General features: G+C 42.4%; 1 protein-coding gene across 1 annotated transcript in view; it reads left to right on the forward strand.

Moving 5' to 3' along the window:
- Nucleotides 1-5,982: 5,982 nt before the first annotated feature.
- LOC146968678 (uncharacterized) overlaps nt 5,983-21,469 on the forward strand; it is a 15,707-nt gene continuing 220 nt past the window's right edge. Inside the window, exons 1-5 of the mRNA XM_085759299.1 lie at nt 5,983-6,289; nt 6,353-6,463; nt 6,626-6,883; nt 15,877-16,179; nt 16,261-16,698. Coding sequence (XP_085615425.1) covers nt 5,983-6,289; nt 6,353-6,463; nt 6,626-6,883; nt 15,877-16,179; nt 16,261-16,698 — 1,417 coding nt within the window. The remainder of the gene's footprint in view (nt 6,290-6,352; nt 6,464-6,625; nt 6,884-15,876; nt 16,180-16,260; nt 16,699-21,469) is intronic.

A 21,469-nucleotide genomic window follows, 5' to 3' on the forward strand; every position in this document is an offset into this window, starting at 1 on the left:
TGGTGATTCAGTTTTAGATCATTTCACCTCAAAGTTGTGGTTTGTAGAGAAAGAGGACACGTTGTAGCTACTACATTTATCTTCTAACTTTTATGTGGCTATCAACAATTGTAGCTCTACAACAGGGAGTTACAAAATCTCAGAAGGTCTTTTAATTGAGGCGACTTACTCTGTAAATTACGGTGGCCCCGAGGTGCAAATCACAACAGCAAATCAGAAAACACAACAGCAAAAGAGAAAACACAACGCAAAAAGAGAAAATACAACAGCAAAAGAGAAAATACAACAACAAAAAAGAAAGAAAGTTTAGTAATTTGACGTGTTTTCTCTCTTTTTTTTTGGGGGGGGGGGGGTGTTTTCATGCCTTTATTTGATAGGACAGTTGAGAGAGACAGGAAATGGGGAGGCGGAGAGGGTGTTGTGTTTTCTCTTTTTGCCGTTGTGTTTTCTGATTTGGAGCCATCACCAAAAACAGATTAACAGTTATTTTCCCCACACGATCTGTTGCTCTGTGATTAATTTGAAGACGTAAACACCAGTGCTTTGGGTTCAGATGTTGAATCGTTTCTTCATCACACACAGACTTAAAGTTCAGGAATATTTTTCTACATTTTATGATTGGAGTACTGCAATTCAGGATTTAGGCTAACTACTGGTAACCTACAACAGGACCTGTTGGACACACTCAACAATACAATGGTATTGTAGTAGCCGTTTGTCAAAAAACAAATCAAATTTCAAATCATAAAATTGAAAGGGTCACTGCTGCACCATGGGTTGTGGCGTACACAGAAAATCTGATGTCCCAACAAATGTGAAATTTCAACAACAAATGTGGTTTATTTGACCAGAAAACAGAGCGAACAGAGAACAAAGAAAATTCCTCCGTGCCTCTCATGCTTCGGTAAAAACCCATTTGCCCACCCAGGTGCATGCTGGTCCCTTACCGTAAACCTGCCTATATAATCTCAGGTGTCCCTAACTTGCCAAAATGAAACAAAAACACAAATAATAAACAATAAAACATATTAAACAAATAAACTAACAGAGATCTATTCATATTGAAATAAACTGATTCAAAATAATCAAATCTTAATAGTAATTCAACTAAATACCACACTCAACAGCACTAAATACTATTAATAAATAGCTCCAACAGGTATTAATATCTCAGTCTGAAAGCTTTGATGCAGCTCAGGGCTCTCGTGGCATTGGTTAGAGTCCAATAGTCTTTATTTCTACTGGTCTGGCTGGTCCGACTTCTGCGATCTCGATTTCCACTGCAGGAATTTTGGGGTAATTTTACGGGGCCAACCCCGTTGGTGTGTGTTTGTGACGACCACGCAATGATCGAAACTGTAGGTGCGTTCGAGATAAACTGCACCTCGCCTGGAAGGTTGGTGAGAGCAGTCGGGCGGTGACAGAAAGCTGCAGTCAAGTCGGACAGTTTCCAGCCGCCGTCAATACAAACAGGAAGTCGCCGAAATATATATTTCTTATGCTGTGCTGCAATTGTCCAATAAATAACCAATATATTTCTCAGAACAGAAGTTTGACTCATTGTGAATAGTTTTGAAGCAGTACAACATGAGATTCATATAATCTAGCATTATACAACGACACGTAGTGTTTGCAGTCCTAACTAAGAGCCAATCAGCTCATGATCCGGCGCGTTTCCCATCATGCCCTGGGGCTTGCAGTCGGTGGAGAGCAACTGCGGCGCCTGGCTCTAAAAACTGCGGCTGCCTTGATCTTGTGAGGTTATCTGCAGTCCAGCCGGCTCCCCAAACATTCGCACCTGCCGTTTCCTTATCCCAGTGCTGGGGCTCACAGGCACACACAAACAATGCCTGGGACACGGACTTACAGGCGCCTGCCGACCCCTGCTGTAGAAGTTCCTACCCCCTCCGTTTACCAGGAACTCCTGCAGTGGAAACGCGGCTATATATTGCCTGGGGGGATAGGCGTTAGCTTTAGCTTTGCTCAAGGGCGTCAGTTCATTCTGAAATGTGCTGGGGACAATAACCCTATGCTGGAGTTTGTTTTAAAGGTCCCATATTATACTCTTTTTAATCAATTTCACTCAGCTGTCAGACGTCCAACTAAACTGTATTCGAAATGTATTGCCCCAAACTGATCCGTGGTCCTGAATGTCAGCTGTCTAAAAGTCGCTAAAATGAGCTCTGCTGAGAACAAGCTGTTTCTGTGCCTGCACCTTTAAATGTTAATGAGCTCCGTCTGTCACAGCCTTGCCTTGCCCCTCTCAGCCAATCAGAGGCCTAGTAAGGCGGGTCTTGGCGTGGCCATAGTAGGAAAGATTCTGCCTCAGGGACAGGATGTGGCTAACGGTAGCATGGGCTAATGTTTATGGGTGGATGTATCACTATGGCCAGAGCGATTGATATAACAGCGTGGCGACAGCTCTTGACGTCGTCGCCAGTGCGATCTCGTGGTTCATGTAGCTCCCAATAGTCCCAAACTAGGCTTGAAACAACGTTCAAAACACACACAGCCAGTATCACAACTAAGCATAAAGTCCGCTTAGCTTAATGCTAATGTATAATGTGAAACCTCATAGACGGGCTAACAGAAATTAGCATCGGCTGTCGAACAACGAACGAACAGCCATAGAAGCAGCCATAGAAGCTGCTAAAAACCTGTTTTTAATCAGGCTTTAGCACTCTTAACATGTCACAGTTTTAATATTTTTTCATGCGAGAAAGTTTAATCCAGAGTCTGTGGTCAGTTTGCTCCGATGTCTGTCCTGGGAGAAGTGCAGAGTCTGTGTGAACCCCGACCGGGGACCGTGGCAGCGGCAGCAGCCGCTCTACTGAGCTGATCTGCCAGCACGGACAAAACAAGCCAAGTAACGTATCCGCATGCTTTTAGAGGTTTACCGCTGGCTGGTTAAATTCTTTTTAGGAGATTAATGCTGGTCTCATTGATGAAATTTAACAACTGTGGCAGTGACATTAGTTTGTTTGAATGAAAAGTGAGGAGGAGCTTGGTTTGTAGGTCACCACATTTACGTAAATAAAGGGGAGGGGGATGACAGCGGAAAAGCGACCGGACTTGCATAGTTTGTCCACTTTAAAACATTTATTGATTGAAATGTGGTGATAGATTACTTTGGCGCTTGTGTGTGCAGCCAACAACAGAGCAACCGCTTCTTCCAGGTCATACATTCGCCATTGTTCTAACCAGAGCTATGTTAACAAGCGGGGAAAAAAATTGCACTGTTTAGAAAATTTCTTCAGGCATGGCAAACCTTCAACTGGGGCGGTGCCACCAACCTAGGAGGTGGCGTCGAGTCTGTCGGTGACGTCACCCACAGACTATCTTCAACTGGCCTGTATAAGCACACATTTTCTAAAGACAGAGAAAGCAAAAAAGGGAGAGGATGAACTTTTTTCATACCAGGGGGGATTGTAGACAGGCCGGGGATGCATATTATTGATAGAAAACCGCTCTAAAGTGCATTTTGCATAATATGGGACCTTTAAGGGATGTTGGGTACAATTGACCCTTTGTCAAGGCCCCGCCCCCCACGGTTACTGTTGCTAGGTTGGACAAACAATGGTCACGGAAGGGTTAACTCCCATTGGAAACCATTGAAAATTAGGCCGATTTAAATTGCTTGTAAGGAAAATTTGAATTAACTTACACATCAGAAAAATAGTGTCCATGATAGAGGACAGACGTGGCTCAATAGCGATTGAACGGGCATTACCTGACTTTTCCGAAAAATGGGGAAAAATCATTGTTTTGGTCACTCACTAGCTAGTAGCTAACGGCGCTAGCTAACGTTAGCTACAAGCTAACGCTTAATCTCCGCCGATCTCCCGTTTCTCCTCGTAAAACTTCACAAAGTTCAAAAGACATTAGTAGCGGTAATGTTACGTTTGCTAGATAACTTGAAGTGAAGGTGTTAGATCTTCTCTGTCTATGAACACGACCAGAGAGTGGACTGGAGAATGAATGAGCTTCAATAGCACTTCAGTACAGCCAGGGAACAGGCTCACTTCTCATGAGGACTGCACACAACAACAACAAACAAAACTATGCAGTTAACCCCTGACCTATGCCTAGAGCTCCCCCTAGTGGACCAAACCCTATTTTTATTTATTTTATTTTATTTATTTATTCATTATAAAAATGACTCCAATACGTTCCAGATATCCTGAGTCGCTATTGCAGGAACCCCAGGCACAATTTAACCAAATTGAAAAATTATAAAGTAGTTTTTGCCGAAAAACTTGCTGTCTACCTATCTCGTTTCATAGGGTTTCATTCCAGGGTTGTCCAACCTTAGAATGTTGCACAACACGTGACATGGGGAGAAGCGCTCTGATTGGTGGAACAGCAGACCAATCAGAAGGCCAACAAAGGGTCAATTATGTTCCGTTGGTTTTGACTTTTGTTAACATTAATGGAGGTGACCATTGGGGTCATTGGGGGTAGAGGCTGACATTTTCTCGGGATTCCGTGATTCGGGAGTCAATTTATTTTGAATCACGTGATCGGACGTGACGGGAAAAAAATGTAAACGGGAGTGAACGGGACCGGGAGTCAAAGCGTGACATTCAAAGAAGCACAAGCCAGGCAGTGCTACGGATGGTGCGCTCAAAACGGTCCAAAAGTTTTAAGTGTGTGGACTGATGCACACTTCACACCCTCAGTGATCACTGTCGTGGCTACGAAGCGGTGTATAACATGTGTAAATCAACTTACCGGTAGGGAAACGTTTTCCGCCAGTCAGACTGACTCAGAGGAGTCAGCTGATGCGGCGGCGGCGTAATCTCCACCTCGCATTAAACAGCTGATGCACACAAGCAAAAAAGAAAGAAAGAAAAAGAGAGAGAGGGAGAGAGAAAGGACGAGGAGGGCATTCATTATCGCTAATTGAAATAACAAAACAAGACGGTAGATGTGGCGTCAATCTACCGTCTTGTTTTGTCTGTCATTCAGCCTGCAGTATGCTGAGACAGGGGGGGGGGTGTCCGTGGGATCCGTAGCCTACCTGTCAACACAATCGTTTACATGATGACTGTGTAAATAGAAAAAAACGGGAGCAGGACGGGTTTGGGAGTGATTTATTCGGGATTTGAACGGGACAGGATTTTTTTTTGACTTTGTCACGGGACTGGGACGGGACGGGAATTTTTTTGCGGGAGCGGGACAGGACGGGATTGAAAAAACACTCCCGTGTCAGCCTCTATTTGGGGGTTCATAGTGACACCAGTTATATGAGTGACAGTATGAAGACACTGTTGTTCATGATGTTTCATTGTTTCTGCAGGTGATCAGCACCTGTTGAAGATTGAAGCAGAGGATCCTCCTGAGTTGACCTCTAGTCTGGATCAGGAGAACCCAGAGAGTCTACATCTTAAAGAAGAAAAGGAGGAACGATCGGCCACTCCAGAGTTTCCCCTCACTTCTGTTCATGTGAAGAGTGAGGATGAGGAGGAGAAACCTCAGTCCCTACAACCTCATCAAAGACAAACTGAGGCTGAGCCTCCATCCAGCAGCTCAGCTGAACAGATGGAGGCCGATGGAGACGACTGTGGAGGATCTGAACCAGCCAGGAACTCAGATCAACCTGAAGACCTTCAACCAGATCCAAATGATGAGGTCTCAGAGTCGTCCTGTGAGACTGAAGACAGTGATGACTGGAGAGATACCAGAGCACCTGAGTCAGGTTTGAACAGTGAAGCTGTTCATGGAAGTGATGAAGAATGTGACACTGGTAAGAAGTCTTGCTGCTGCTCAGAGTGTGGGAAAACATTTAGCAGACCCTCGGATTTGAAGAGACACATGAGGATCCATACAGGAGAGAAACCATTTGACTGTACTACCTGTGGTAAAACATTTAGACTACCACATCATCTTCATCGACATAAGAGACGCCATACAAGAGAGAAACCATTTGATTGTGTTACATGTGGTAAAACATTTAGTCGAAGACATGGTCTTCTTACACACATGAGACTCCATACAGGAGAGAAACCATTTGACCATTCATCTGAGTCAGGTTTGAACAGTGAAGCCGTTCATGTAAGTGATGGAGAACGTAACACTGGTAAGAAGTCTCGCCACTGCTCAGAGTGTGGGAGAACATTTACCAGAGTCTGGGATTTGAAGAGACATATGAGGATACATACAGGAGAGAAACCATTTGACTGTGCTACCTGTGGTAAAACATTTAGTCAAAGATGTGGTCTTCTTACACACATGAGACTCCATACAGGAGAGAAACCATTTGACCATACATCTGAGTCAGGTTTGAACAGTGAAGCCGTTCATGTAAGTGATGGAGAACGTAACACTGGTAAGAAGTCTCGTCACTGCTCAGAGTGTGGGAGAACATTTACCAGAGTCTGGGATTTGAAGAGACATATGAGGATACATACAGGAGAGAAACCATTTGACTGTGCTACCTGTGGTAAAACATTTAGTCAAAGATGTGGTCTTCTTACACACATGAGACTCCATACAGGAGAGAAACCATTTGACCATACATCTGAGTCAGGTTTGAACAGTGAAGCCGTTCATGTAAGTGATGGAGAACGTAACACTGGTAAGAAGTCTCGCCACTGCTCAGAGTGTGGGAGTACATTTACCAGAGTCTGGGATTTGAAGATACACATGATGAGCCATACAGGAGAGAAACCATTTGACTGTGCAACCTGTGGTAAAACATTTAGTCAAGGAGGTCATCTTGAAGAACACATGAAAGTCCATACAGGAGAGAAACCATTTGAATGTCCTACCTGTGGTAAAACATTTAGATTAAGAGTTACTCTTCATAGACACATGATGATCCATACAGGAGAGAAACCATTTTTGTGTCCTACCTGTGGGAAACAATTTAGACATTTAATGAGTTTAAAGATTCACTTGAGACTCCATACAGGAGAGATACCATTTAGTTGCGCTATATGTGGGAGAGGATTTCCCCAGAAGATGAATCTTTTGGTTCACACAAGAGTCCATTCAAAAGTGAAGCCATTTGGTTGCAGTGTTTGTGGGAAAACATTTATGGAGCTGGAGAATTTGGCGACACACTTGAAATCCCATAAACGAGGGAAACTTCAGTTGTTGTCTAGAGCAGCACATGAAAGTCCATACAGAAGTTAAACCATTTTCTTGTAGTGTGTGTGGAGTACATGTAAGGCAGTAGGTAGAGTTAAGACACCTTCAATCATTTAGTTGCAGTTTTGTGATGAGACATTTTGTCAACAGGAAGATCTTTACGTGTTCACAGAATCCATGAAGGAGAGTAAACGTACAGTTGAAGTTTTTGTGGCCGTCAATAATTATCTGATGTTTCTGGCAAGAAGAGACGTATGAGTGTATGTAAACTCAGGACTGTTACTGAAGGCAGCAGCAGTGTGTGTGAGGCTGCAGTTATTGAACTGTAACAGCTCATCACAACACAGTGAAAATGAATTTCACATGTAAAATACTTTGTTAAAGTTCATGATTTTGATATGTAAGAAATGGATTGTTCATGAAATTAATACTACAAATAAATGACAGCAGTAAGTGAGTCTGCAGAGTTGTTGGTTGAGCTGAACTGTAACATTCATTCCAACACAACAAAAAATTTCATTGTTTTTTTTATCAAAGTGTAGCAGATTCTGTAAAAAAAAATCTCTTTCTGGTATAGTTGTACTTGGTGAAAACTAGGGCTAACCCCAAAAAATCAAAGCTTCGAAGCCAAGTTTGTTGCCATGGTAATCGATCATGAAGTCCGTGATCGATTTTTTTCTTTTCCTTTTTTCGTTTTTGACACCGGTTCTCATCTGCAATTGTTACATTAAAATGAGTAGGCTACTTGGCATTCTGGAAACATGCCAGATTTTGGAGATATGCAGTGTCTGTTTGCTATTACTGTCATTATTTCCGCTACGATCGCGATGTCTGTTATTTTTTTGTGCCTTTAAGTTTGTAAGATGTAGGCTAGATGCATCAGAATCTGTCTTGTGAGTTGTGTAATATAAATGCTCATTTCTAACCTTTATTAAGTTTGAGCTTTGTTTGCTTAGATTCTTTTGTTCAATTGTAAATTGATCTTTATGTTTGAGTTGTCTGGACTAATATTTAGTTTAATAGTTCTTTCATTTTTATTCTTTTTCATCAGAACACAACCAGCTAAAATAATAAACGACAATGAACAGGAGCATTGGCGTTTGTGCCTTGTTTTAACCAACAACCCATTGCAGTGGTGGTTAATAATGGCCACTGTCTCAGAAAATATAGCCTCTATGATGTGGAGGTTTTCAGCCGGACTCTGGAAGAATGAACATGTAGCTTTTCTGTGCTGTGCTGTGTTCTGCAAATAATTAAAAAATACAAATGAAATAAAACATCTGGTCCATATGAAGTGCTGTAAGTTAACACATCAAAAAACAGTAAGAACTGCGTATTGTTTTATTTTGAAAGGGGTCGGAAGTGTAATTAATTAATGGCAATTTACGTGATAATTTGACACCCCTATTTACAAGAAATCAAAACCTGGTTCTGGCCAATTTCCTGAAACTCAACAGTGATAAAACCAACAACAACGAGGATGACAACGCAATACACACACACAATGGAGGACATCGACAAGATGGTATTTTTGATCCTACCGGTATCAACTTCCGAATCTGTTTTGTTTTTTAAATGGCATTGATGATGCAGTGACAACTCTGACCAATCAGTGGTTTGCAGTGTCCACACGTCACATTTTAGTACCTCTTCACCAATTTTGGAACCACAGCCATCTATGCATCTTTATATGTAACACATCAACAACGACATCTACACTGAATTCACCACTACAGTCTGAACACACTCAGTTATGGCATGTGCACATTGATGTTTTATGCACTAAACTAGCTCAGAGACTGCATTTCCTTCACCGTTTAAAAGACTGTTTGGCGTGAATACCAGGGCCATGACCATATTCTACCATGCTGTACTGGGAAGCCTGATCAGATATGGAATGACAGCCTGGTTCGGCTCTCTTACAGTTCGGAGCAAAAAGAGGCTGGAAAAACAGGTGAAAATGGCCATGAAAATAAAGACTACCCAACCCTTCAGTCAGTTTACGAAGGCATCGTGGTGAACCTGGCACATAGACTTCTAAATGATCCCTCACATATTCTGTATTTCATTCTTTTCTTGAGATTGTTTTTTTTTTAAATCTTTTTAATGCTCCAGACACTCCTGCACTTTATTTGAGTTTTTAATAGTTTCTCATCAGTACTTTTTATCTACCATATTCATATTTATCTGTGTGAATGGGAGAATTGTGTATGTGAGAGAACACACACACACACACACACACACGGCTTTGACCGGAAATGACGTTTTGTGGGCGTTCCTTATCTTTGCTGGTGGGTGGATCTGCGCATAGATACGTACCTTTCTATGGGATCTGCGCATGTGACGTGCACAAACCGGAAGAAAGTCTAGCAGCGGGGAAACGGACTCGGGTCTCCTGGCTGCCAGGAACAACAAAGAGTTTGAGTAAAATGTCTGAGGTGGAGTTTCTGAGAGGATTTGTTACCGAGAGACTCGCCGCCGCCTCCCAGGAAATCTTAGCGGCCGTGGACAGAGTCGTAGCCGGATACGAGGCGGAGGCTTCGGGCTTCAGACAGGAGATCGAGCGGCAGAGGAACCTGCTGGATGTTCTCCTGCAGCCTCGAGTCGTCCTCAACAAAACCGGTTGGTGATTCAGTTTTAGATCATTTCACCTCAAAGTTGTGTTTTGTAGAGAAAGAGGACACATTGTACTACATTTATCTTGGTAAAGTGAGCCGCTGTTTGATTTCCGTTGCGCCCGATCTAGAGTAAATACGGTAGGCTCAGTCCTAAAAGATACATAAAGCCTATGTGATTTTGCTGATATTTGTTATTTACGAAGATTGAGCGTTTTCCTCGTATTTAACCCTCTGATGCACCTCGACACATTTATGTGTATTTTGAATTTTATTTTTTACATATCTAATCCATTTCTTGTGCAAATAGCTTAAACTTACATCAGGTTGTGTATATTTGCATATCAAACTTAAAAATTATTGTTATTTTTAAAAAATTAACTGGAAAATTAGTCGTCCTCAACAAAACCGGTTGGTGATTCAGTTTTAGATCATTTCACCTCAAAGTTGGTTTGTAGAGAAAGAGGACACGTTGTACTACATTTATCTTCTAACTATGTGGCTATCAACAATTGTAGCTCTACAACAGGGAGTTACAAAATCTAAGAAGGTCTTTTAATTGAGGCGACTTACTCTGTAAATTACGGTGGCCCCGAGGTGCAAATCACAACAGCAAATCAGAAAACACAACAGCAAAAGAGAAAACACAACGCAAAAAGAGAAAATACAACAGCAAAAGAGAAAATACAACAACAAAAAAGAAAAAAAGTTTAGTAATTTGACGTGTTTTCTCTCTTTTTGGCGGGGGGGGGGGGGGTTCATGCCTTTATTTGATAGGACAGTTGAGAGAGACAGGAAATGGGGAGGCGGAGAGGGTGTTGTGTTTTCTCTTTTTGCCGTTGTGTTTTCTGATTTGGAGCCATCACCAAAAACAGATTAACGGTTATTTTCCCCACACGATCTGTTGCTCTGTGATTAATTTGAAGACGTAAACACCAGTGCTTTGGTTTCAGATGTTGAATCGTTTCTTCATCACACACAGACTTAAAGTTCAGGAATATTTTTCTACATTTTATGATTGGAGTACTGCAATTCAGGATTTAGGCTAACTACTGGTAACCTACAACAGGACCTGTTGGACACACTCAACAATACAATGGTATTGTAGTAGCCGTTTGTCAAAAAACAAATCAAATTTCAAATCATAAAATTGAAAGGGTCACTGCTGCACCATGGGTTGTGGCGTACACGGAAAATCTGATGTCCCAACAAATGTGAAATTTCAACAACAAATGTGGTTTATTTGACCAGAAAACAGAGCGAACAGAGAACAAAGAAAATTCCTCCGTGCCTCTCATGCTTCGGTAAAAACCCATTTGCCCGTCCAGGTGCATGCTGGTCCCTTACCGTAAACCTGCCTATATAATCTCAGGTGCCCCTAACTTGCCAAAATGAAACAAAAACACAAATAATAAACAATAAAACATATTAAACAAATAAACTAACAGAGATCTATTCATATTGAAATAAACTGATTCAAAATAATCAAATCTTAATAGTAATTCAACTAAATATCACACTCAACAGCACTAAATACTATAGGTAATAATATCTCAGTCTGAAAGCTTTGATGCAGCTCAGGGCTCTCGTGGCATTGGTAAGAGTCCAATAGTCTTTATTTCTACTGGTCTGGCTGGTCCGACTTCTGCGATCTCGATTTCCACTGCAGGAATTTTGGGGTAATTTTACGGGGCCAACCCCGTTGGTGTGTGTTTGTGACGACCACGCAATGATCGAAACTGTAGGTGCGTTCGAGATAAACTGCACCTCGCCTGGAAGGTTGGTGAGAGCAGTCGGGCGGTGACAGAAAGCTGCAGTCAAGTCGGACAGTTTCCAGCCGCCGTCAATACAAACAGGAAGTCGCCGAAATATATATTTCTTATGCTGTGCTGCAATTGTCCAATAAATAACCAATATATTTCTCAGAACAGAAGTTTGACTCATTGTAGTTTTGAAGCAGTACAACATGAGATTCATATAATCTAGCATTATACAACGACACGTAGTGTTTGCAGTCCTAACTAAGAGCCAATCAGCTCATGATCCGGCGCGTTTCCCATCATGCCCTGGGGCTTGCAGTCGGTGGAGAGCAACTGCGGCGCCTGGCTGTAAAAACTGCGGCCGCCTTGATCTTGTGAGGTTATCTGCAGTCCAGCCGGCTCCCCAAACATTCGCACCTGCCGTTTCCTTATCCCAGTGCTGGGGCTCACAGGCACACACAAACAATGCCTGGGACACGGACTTACAGGCGCCTGCCGACCCCTGCTGTAGAAGTTCCTACCCCCTCCGTTGACCAGGAACTCCTGCAGTGGAAACGCAGCTATATATTGCCTGGGGGGATAGGCGTTAGCTTTAGCTCTGCTCAAGGGCGTCAGTTCATTCTGAAATGTGCTGGGGACAATAACCCTATGCTGGAGTTTGTTTTAAGGGATGTTGGGTACATTTATGTTCCGTTGGTTTTGACTTTTGTTAACATTAATGGAGGTGACCATTGGGGTCGCTCTTTTTCCTCAACGTTTCTGTCTGTCTCAGCCTGGAGGGCCTCTATCGTCATTGGCAACCACCTCAAGTTGCCGTGGTAACGTCTGATTCTCAGGCCAGAGCTCGTTAACTTCATAAACAATCCACCTGGCACTCGTTAAAATGTTTATCAACACATACACATCTAAATCATATGATTACACACACACACACACACACACACACTCAGCTCTGTCTTGACCTTAAGATCGTGGGTTTGATTCCCATATTGACAGAGATGGCAAAACCGGCCGTAGCTCCTGTGGCCCTCTCAAAATTTCCCAGAGGAAATTTTCTAGTTATCACTCTGCTGTTCAGCTGGACAGGAGCTAAATCAGAGCCACGCTGTTCATGCAGTCGCTGCCCCATCTCTCTGCTGCCTTCTACAGATGGACCTGAAAATTAAAACCAGGACCTGACGTGGTCCGTCTCATTAGCCTAAACCCGGCTTTAAAAAAATCTCCGCAGCGGCAACTACGTTTTGACAGCAATGTGTTTGATATGAGCGTTAGGGTTAGCTGTTAGCTGTTGTTAGCCACGTAGCTCAGCTACTTAGCTTCAATTGTGTTAACATTGATTACATAGCAGATCAACAAATGCAATACGGCCTTGATAACGTCTCTGCTTCACGCTGGTCCTGTTGCGGTCGGTAGCTTAGCTAGCTAGCTAGTAGGAAATGTTGTGTTGCATGGCAACTAGTGATGGAGAAACCGAAGCTTTCTGAACCACTGAATCAATATGAAGCAATTGTGTTGAAATGGTTCAGTGTTTCGAAGCATTTGTTAAGTATGGCAACATCAGCTGGTCAACCTTTAACATAGCATTTGCACGAAATAATAAAGGGCAAGGTGTCATGAACTGTGTATCAATTTAGTTTCCATGTGCTGGGGCTCACAGGCACACAGAAACAATGCCTGGGACACGGACTTACAGGCGCCTGCCGACCCCTGCTGTAGAAGTTCCTACCCCCTCCGTTGACCAGGAACTCCTGCAGTGGAAACGCGGCTATATATTGCCTGGGGGGATAGGCGTTAGCTTTAGCTTTGCTCAAGGGCGTCAGTTCATTCTGAAATGTGCTGGGGACAATAACCCTATGCTGGAGTTTGTTTTAAAGGTCCCATATTATACTCTTTTTAATCAATTTCACTCAGCTGTCAGACGTCCAACTAAACTCCTATTCGAAATGTATTGCCCCAAACTGATCCGTGGTCCTGAATGTCAGCTGTCTAAATGTCGCTCAAATGAGCTCTGCTGAGAGTTTCTGTGCCTGCACCTTTAAATGTTAATGAGCTCCGTCTGTCACAGCCTTGCCTTGCCCCTCTCAGCCAATCAGAGGCCTAGTAAGGCGGGTCTTGGCGTGGCCATAGTAGGAAAGATTCTGCCTCAGGGACAGGATGTGGCTAACGGTAGCATGGCAGGGTTTCCCGCAGCGCTTTCCTGTTAAGGCGGCCGCCTTAACAACAAAGAGCTGCCGCCTAAACAAACGCCGTAAAAAAAAAATAAAATGTATCGATATTCGCCGCCGCCGCCCCCCCACCCCCCCGTCGGACGATCGATCCTGTCACACACATACACACACACTACAGAGAAGCGCGCATGCATAACAGCAGCGCGTGGTGAAAGCGAAACTTATTACGCCCCCCCCCCCACCCCCCGACGATCGATCGATCCGCTCGCGCACCCCCCCCCCGACGATCGATTGATCCGCTCGCGCACCCCCCCTCCCCCCCCCCCGCCAACAGGACAGACACCACCTTAACTAACAAATTTTCTGGGGGAAACACTGCATGGGCTAATGTTTATGGGTGGATGTATCACTATGGCCAGAGCGATTGATATAACAGCGTGGCGACAGCTCTTGACGTCGCCGCCAGTGCGATCTTGTGGTTCATGTAGCTCCCAATAGTCCCAAACTAGGCTTGAAACAACGTTCAAAACACACACAGCCAGTGTCACCACATTTACGTAAATAAAGGGGAGGGGGATGACAGCGGAAAAGCGACCGGACTTGCATAGTTTGTTCACTTTAAAACATTTATTGATTGAAATGTGGTGATAGATTACTTTGGCGCTTGTGTGTGCAGCCAACAACAGAGCAACCGCTTCTTCCAGGTCATACATTTGCCATTGTTCTAACCAGAGCTATGTTAACAAGCGGGGAAAAAAATTGCACTGTTTAGAAAATTTCTTCAGGCGTGGCAAACCTTCAACTGGGGCGGTGCCACCAACCTAGGGGGTGGCGTCGAGTCTGTCGGTGACGTCACCCACAGACTATCTTCAACTGGCCTGTATAAGCACACATTTTCTAAAGACAGAGAAAGCAAAAAAGGGAGAGGATGAACTTTTTTCATACCAGGGGGGATTGTAGACAGGCCGGGGATGCATATTATTGATAGAAAACCGCTCTAAAGTGCATTTTGCATAATATGGGACCTTTAAGGGATGTTGGGTACAATTATGTTCCGTTGGTTTTGACTTTTGTTAACATTAATGGAGGTGACCATTGGGGTCATTGGGGGTAGAGGCTGACATTTTCTCGGGATTCCGTGATTCGGGAGTCAATTTATTTTGAATCACGTGATCGGACGTGACGGGAAAAAAATGTAAACGGGAGTGAACGGGACCGGGAGTCAAAGCGTGACATTCAAAGAAGCACAAGCCAGGCAGTGCTACGGATGGTGCGCTCAAAACGGTCCAAAAGTTTTAAGTGTGTGGACTGATGCACACTTCACACCCTCAGTGATCACTGTCGTGGCTACGTAGCGGTGTATAACATGTGTAAATCAACTTACCGGTAGGGAAACGTTTTCCACCAGTCAGACTGACTCAGAGGAGTCAGCTGATGCGGCGGCGGCGTAATCTCCACCTCGCATTAAACAGGTGATGCACACAAGCAAAAAAGAAAGAAAGAAAAAGAGAGAGAGGGAGAGAGAAAGGACGAGGAGGGCATTCATTATCGCTAATTGAAATAACGAAACAAGACGGTAGATGTGGCGTCAATCTACCGTCTTGTTTGTCTGTCATTCAGCCTGCAGTACGCTGAGACAGGGGGGGGGTGTCCGTGGGATCCGTAGCCTACCTGTCAACACAATCGTTTACATGATGACTGTGTAAATAGAAAAAAACGGGAGCAGGACGGGTTTGGGAGGGATTTATTCGGGATTTGAATGGGACAGGATTTTTTTTTTACTTTGTCACGGGACTGGGACGGGACGGGAATTTTTTTGCGGGAGCGGGACGGGACGGGATTGAAAAAACACTCCCGTGTCAGCCTCTAATTGGGGGTTCATAGTGACACCAGTTATATGAGTGACAGTATGAAGACACTGTTGTTCATGATGTTTCATTGTTTCTGCAGGTGATCAGCACCTGTTGATGATTGAAGCAGAGGATCCTCCTGAGTTGACCTCTAGTCTGGATCAGGAAAACCCAGAGAGTCTACATCTTAAAGAAGAAAAGGAGGAACGATCGACCACTCTTGAGTTTCCCCTCACTTCTGTTCATGTGAAGAGTGAGGATGAGGAGGAGAAACCTCAGTCCCTACAACCTCATCAAAGACAAACTGAGACTGAAGACAGTGATGACTGGAGAGAAACCAGAGAACCTGAGTCAGGTTTGAACGGTGAAGCTGTTCATGTAAGTGATGAAGAATGTGACACTGGTAAGAAGTCTCGCTGTAAGAAGTCTTGCTGTAAGAAGTCTCACCGCTGCTCAGAGTGTGGGAGAACATTTAGCAGATCCACAGATTTGAAGAGACACATGAGGATCCATACAGGAGAGAAACCATTTGACTGTACTACCTGTGGTAAAACATTTAGACTACGACATCATCTTCATGGACATAAGAGACGCCATACAGGAGAGAAACCATTTGATTGTGTTACATGTGGTAAAACATTTAGTCGAAGACATAGTCTTCTTACACATATGAGACTCCATACAGGAGAGAAACGATTTGGCCATTCATCTGAGTCAGGTTTGAACAGTGAAGCCGTTCATGTAAGTGATGGAGAACGTAACACTGGTAAGAAGTCTCGCCACTGCTCAGAGTGTGGGAGAACATTTACCAGAGTCTGGGATTTGAAGAGACATATGAGGATCCATACAGGAGAGAAACCATTTGACTGTGCTACCTGTGGTAAATCATTTAGTCAAAGATGTGGTCTTCTTACACACATGAGACTCCATACAGGAGAGAAACCATTTGACCATACATCTGAGTCAGGTTTGAACAGTGAAGCCGTTCATGTAAGTGATGGAGAACGTAACACTGGTAAGAAGTCTCGCCACTGCTCAGAGTGTGGGAGAACATTTACCAGAGTCTGGGATTTGAAGATGCACATGATGAGCCATACAGGAGATAAACCATTTGACTGTGCAACCTGTGGTAAAACATTTAGTCAAGGAGGTCATCTTAAAGAACACATGAAAGTCCATACAGGAGAGAAACCATTTGAATGTCCTACCTGTGGTAAAACATTTAGATTAAGAGTTACTCTTCATAGACACATGATGATCCATACAGGAGAGAAACCATTTTTGTGTCCTACCTGTGGGAAACAATTTAGACATTTAATGAGTTTAAAGATTCACTTGAGACTCCATACAGGAGAGATACCATTTAGTTGCGCTATATGTGGGAGAGGATTTCCCCAGAAGATGAATCTTTTGGTTCACACAAGAGTCCATTCAAAAGTGAAGCCATTTGGTTGCAGTGTTTGTGGGAAAACATTTATGGAGCTGGAGAATTTGGCGACACACTTGAAATCCCATAAACGAGGGAAACTTCAGTTGTTGTCTTGAGCAGCACATGAAAGTCCATACAGAAGTTAAACCATTTTCTTGTAGTGTGTGTGGAGTACATGTAAGGCAGTAGGTAGAGTTAAGACACCTTAGATCATTTAGTTGCAGTTTTGTGATGAGACATTTTGTCAACAGGAAGATCTTTACGTGTTCACAAGAATCCATGAAGGAGAGTAAACGTACAGTTGAAGTTTTTGTGGCCGTCAATAATTATCTGATGTTTCTGGCAAGAAGAGACGTATGAGTGTATGTAAACTCAGGACTGTTACTGAAGGCAGCAGCAGTGTGTGTGAGGCTGCAGTTATTGAACTGTAACAGCTCATCACAACACAGTGAAAATGAATTTCACATGTAAAATACTTTGTTAAAGTTCATGATTTTGATATGTAAGAAATGGATTGTTCATGAAATTAATGCTACAAATCAATGACAGCAGTAAGTGAGTCTGCAGAGTTGTTGGTTGAGCTGAACTGTAACAGCTCATTCCAACACAACAAAAAATTTCATTGTTTTTTTTATCAAAGTGTAGCAGATTCTGTAAAAAAAAATCTCTTTCTGGTATAGTTGTACTTGGTGGAAACTAGGGCTAACCCCAAAAAATCGAAGCTTCGAAGCCAAGTTTGTTGCCATGGTAATCGATCATGAAGTCCGTGATCGATTTTTTTTTTTTCCTTTTTTCGTTTTTGACACCGGTTCTCACCTGCAATTGTTACATTAAAATGAGTAGGCTACTTGGCATCCTGGAAACCTGCCAGATTTTGGAGATATGCAGTGTCTGTTTGCTATTACTGTCGTTATTTCCGCTACGATCGCGATGTCTGTTATTTTTTTGTGCCTTTAAGTTTGTAAGATGTAGATGCATCAGAATCTGTCTTGTGAGTTGTGTAATATAAATGCTCATTTCTAACCTTTATTAAGTTTGAGTTTTGTTTGCTTAGATTCTTTTGTTCAATTGTAAATTGATCTTTATGTTTGAGTTGTCTGGACTAATATTTAGTTTAATAGTTCTTTCATTTTTATTCTTTTTCATCAGAACACAACCAGCTAAAATAATAAACGACAATGAACAGGAGCATTGGCGTTTGTGCCTTGTTTTAACCAACAACCCATTGCAGTGGTCCACCCTAACTATGAACCAGTGTCTTCACCACACTGAGTCAATATAAGTAAGTTACAGCTTCAAGTCACAACTTACGACTTTGTAGCGTTCCAGGCAACCCGCAATTCGCGTTTCTCCGACCTGTTTTACCTGTGAAAGTCACTATAACGGCCACTCGTAACTTCCGACCCACGAACTCGCACCAGATCGAACTGGTACGACTTCACAGGTCGGAAAAACACAAATTACGGGTTGCCCTGAACGCACCATAACTTCTTGTCAGCCGACGGAGTTAGCAGCCCCTGACCTCGTGTTGCCCTGAACGCACCATAACTTCTTGTCAGCCGACGGAGTTAGCAGCCCCTGACCTCGTCATGGATCTATTGGTCCTTGTCCCTACGTCACCACATTCACGCGCATCCCTTGGCTGCACACACAGCCCTTCATGCCGTTCTCTCTCCTCATTGGATAAAAATTGTAGGATATGAGAAAAGTTTTCTCCTCGGCTCAGAGCAGAGCAGAGTGACTGAGAGACCCGTGTTTTGGTCCAAACACTCTATGTAAGTGATTGCTGTCGGAAGATATAACTATTTAAGACTTATATTAACACATAAATATCGCTTACTTCTGCTTTAATAATGGCCACTGTCTCAGAAAATATAGCCTCTATGATGTGGAGGTTTTCAGCCGGACTCTGGAAGAATGAACATGTAGCTTTTCTGTGCTGTGCTGTGTTCTGCAAATAATTAAAAAATACAAATGAAATAAAGCATCTGTTCCATATGAAGTGCTGTAAGTTAACACATCAAAAAACAGTAAGAACTGCGTATTGTTTTATTTTGAAAGGGGTCGGAAGTGTAATTAATTAATGGCAATTTACGTGATAATTTGACACCCCTATTTACAAGAAATCAAAACCTGGTTCTCTTCCAATTTCCTGAAACTCAACAGTGATAAAACCAGCAACAACGAGGATGACAACGCAATACACACACACAATGGAGAATATCGACGAGATGGTATTTTTGATCCTACCTGTATCAACTTCCGAATCTGTTTTGTTTTTTAAATGGCATTGATGATGCAGTGACAACTCTGACCAATCAGTGGTTTGCAGTGTCTACGCGTCACATTTTAGTACCTCTTCACCAATTTTGGAACCACGGCCATCTATGCACCTGTATATGTAACACATCAACAACGACATCTACACTGAATTCACCACTACACTCAGTTATGACATGTGCACATTGATGTTTTATGCACTAAACTAGCTCAGAGACTGCATTTCCTTCGCCGTTTAAAAGACTGTTTGGCGTGAATACCAGGGCCATGACCATATTCTACCATGCTGTACTGGGAAGCCTGATCAGATATGGAATGACAGCCTGGTTCGGCTCTCTTACAGTTCGGAGCAAAAAGAGGCTGGAAAAACAGGTGAAAATGGCCATGAAAATAAAGACTACCCAACCCTTCAGTCAGTTTACGAAGGCATCGTGGTGAACCTGGCACATAGACTTCTAAATGATCCCTCACATATTCTGTATTTCATTCTTTTCTTGAGATTGTATTTTTTTTAAAGTCTTTTTAATGCTCCAGACACTCCTGCACTTTATTTGAGTTTTTAATAGTTTCTCATCAGTACTTTTTATCTACCATATTCATATTTATCTGTGTGAATGGGAGAATTGTGTGTATGTGAGAACTGTGCAAGGAATGTCAAATGTACTGTTTTTTTTAATCTGTTTTGTGTACTTATGTAATGCAGTTACTTGTAGCACATGACTGTCCATGACAATTTTCCCTGCTGGGATAATACAGTTTGTATTGTATTGTATAGTTAGTGCAGTTCACAGTTTTAACCACTAGATGGTGATCATTGCATCGCATTTTATCATTGCTGTAAAGCACTTTGTCATTTTATCTATGAAAAGTGCTATATAATAAAATCAAATGTGCTTACTTAATGATAAAGTGATGAAGTAAAGATAAAGTGACACTTTATCAAATGCTCTGTACTGTAAACATAATGTTAACACTATAATGATAACATTTTGGGGGGCAGGTGCTCAGTGGAACAAAAGGGCACTTTGTGGGGCACATCACGTGAAATGGCCGGCTGCATTGTTACAGCAGCATGAGATTTTAAACAAGAAAAAACATTTCCAAGAATGGAAATGGTGTGAATGCTGAAAGCAATGCTGAATGAGCTGAAGAAATTGTTGAAACAATGCTGAATGAGCTGAAGAAATTGTTGAAACAATGCTGAATGAGCTGAAGAAAGAAAGAAAGAAAGAAGAAAAGGACAGAAGGAAAGAAAGAAAATGGGAAGGGTAGATGGAGAAAGAACAAAAGGACAGAAAGAAAGAAGACACAGAGAGAAGGGTAGATAGAGAAAGAAAAAGGTAAGAAAAACAGAATAATAAAACATAAAGAGAATAGAGAATGAATGAAAGAGACAGAGGGGTAGTAAGCAAGAAGGAAAGAAATTGGGGTGAATAAATGAAAGAGAGAGATATACAGAGAGCAGTAGAAAGAAAGAAAGAAATGCGGTAGAAACATAGAAAGAGAAAAGGAGTAGAAAGAAAAACAGAAAGAAACAAAGAAGTAAAAAGAAATGGGGTGAAAGAAAGAAAGAAGAAAAAGAGAGAGGGGTATGATAGATAGAAAGAGGTAGATGGATGGATGGATAGGGAGGGAAAGATAGAAAGAAGTTATGTAAAATACAAATGAAGGAGTAAAAGAAAGAAAGAAAAAGAGAGAAAAAAAGAGACAAAGGGTTTATAGATAGATAGATGCATAGATAGATAGATAGATAGATAGATAGATAGATAGATAGATAGATAGATAGATAGATAGATAGATAGATAGATAGATAGATAGATGTTAAAAGCTGCGTCCTATGTCCCAGGCTCCACCTGTAATTGTACTACTATTAATAGAGTTGGAAAGACTAAACGTCTGAACTTAAATTCATGAGAAAAAAGAAATTTGTTGGAGATGTTTACATCAAAAGTATAAAATAATTGAGAGGTTGATGAATGTGAGCTGAAAACCTGTGTGTGTGTGTGTGTGTGTGTGTGTGTGTGTGTGTGTGTGTGTGTGTGTGTGTGTGTGTGTGTGTGTGTGTGTGTGTGTGTGTGTGTGAGTCTGACGGTCTCTCTGTCTGCGTGTACATGTGCAGAAAGCCACAGAACTCCTCCCTCCCTAATGATCTGATTGATTGGCAGCCTGCCCTCAGAAGTTACCATGGCGACTCAACTAACTGCTTACATTTTACTGTATGGAACAGTGTTGTGTTTGTGTGTTTGTCTGTTTGTGTACGTGTGCATGTGTGACT

The sequence above is a fragment of the Trachurus japonicus genome, chromosome 18 (genome assembly GCF_045865225.1).
Source record: "Trachurus japonicus isolate A0001 chromosome 18, Traja_1.0".
Classification (NCBI taxonomy): Eukaryota; Metazoa; Chordata; class Actinopteri; order Carangiformes; family Carangidae; genus Trachurus; species Trachurus japonicus.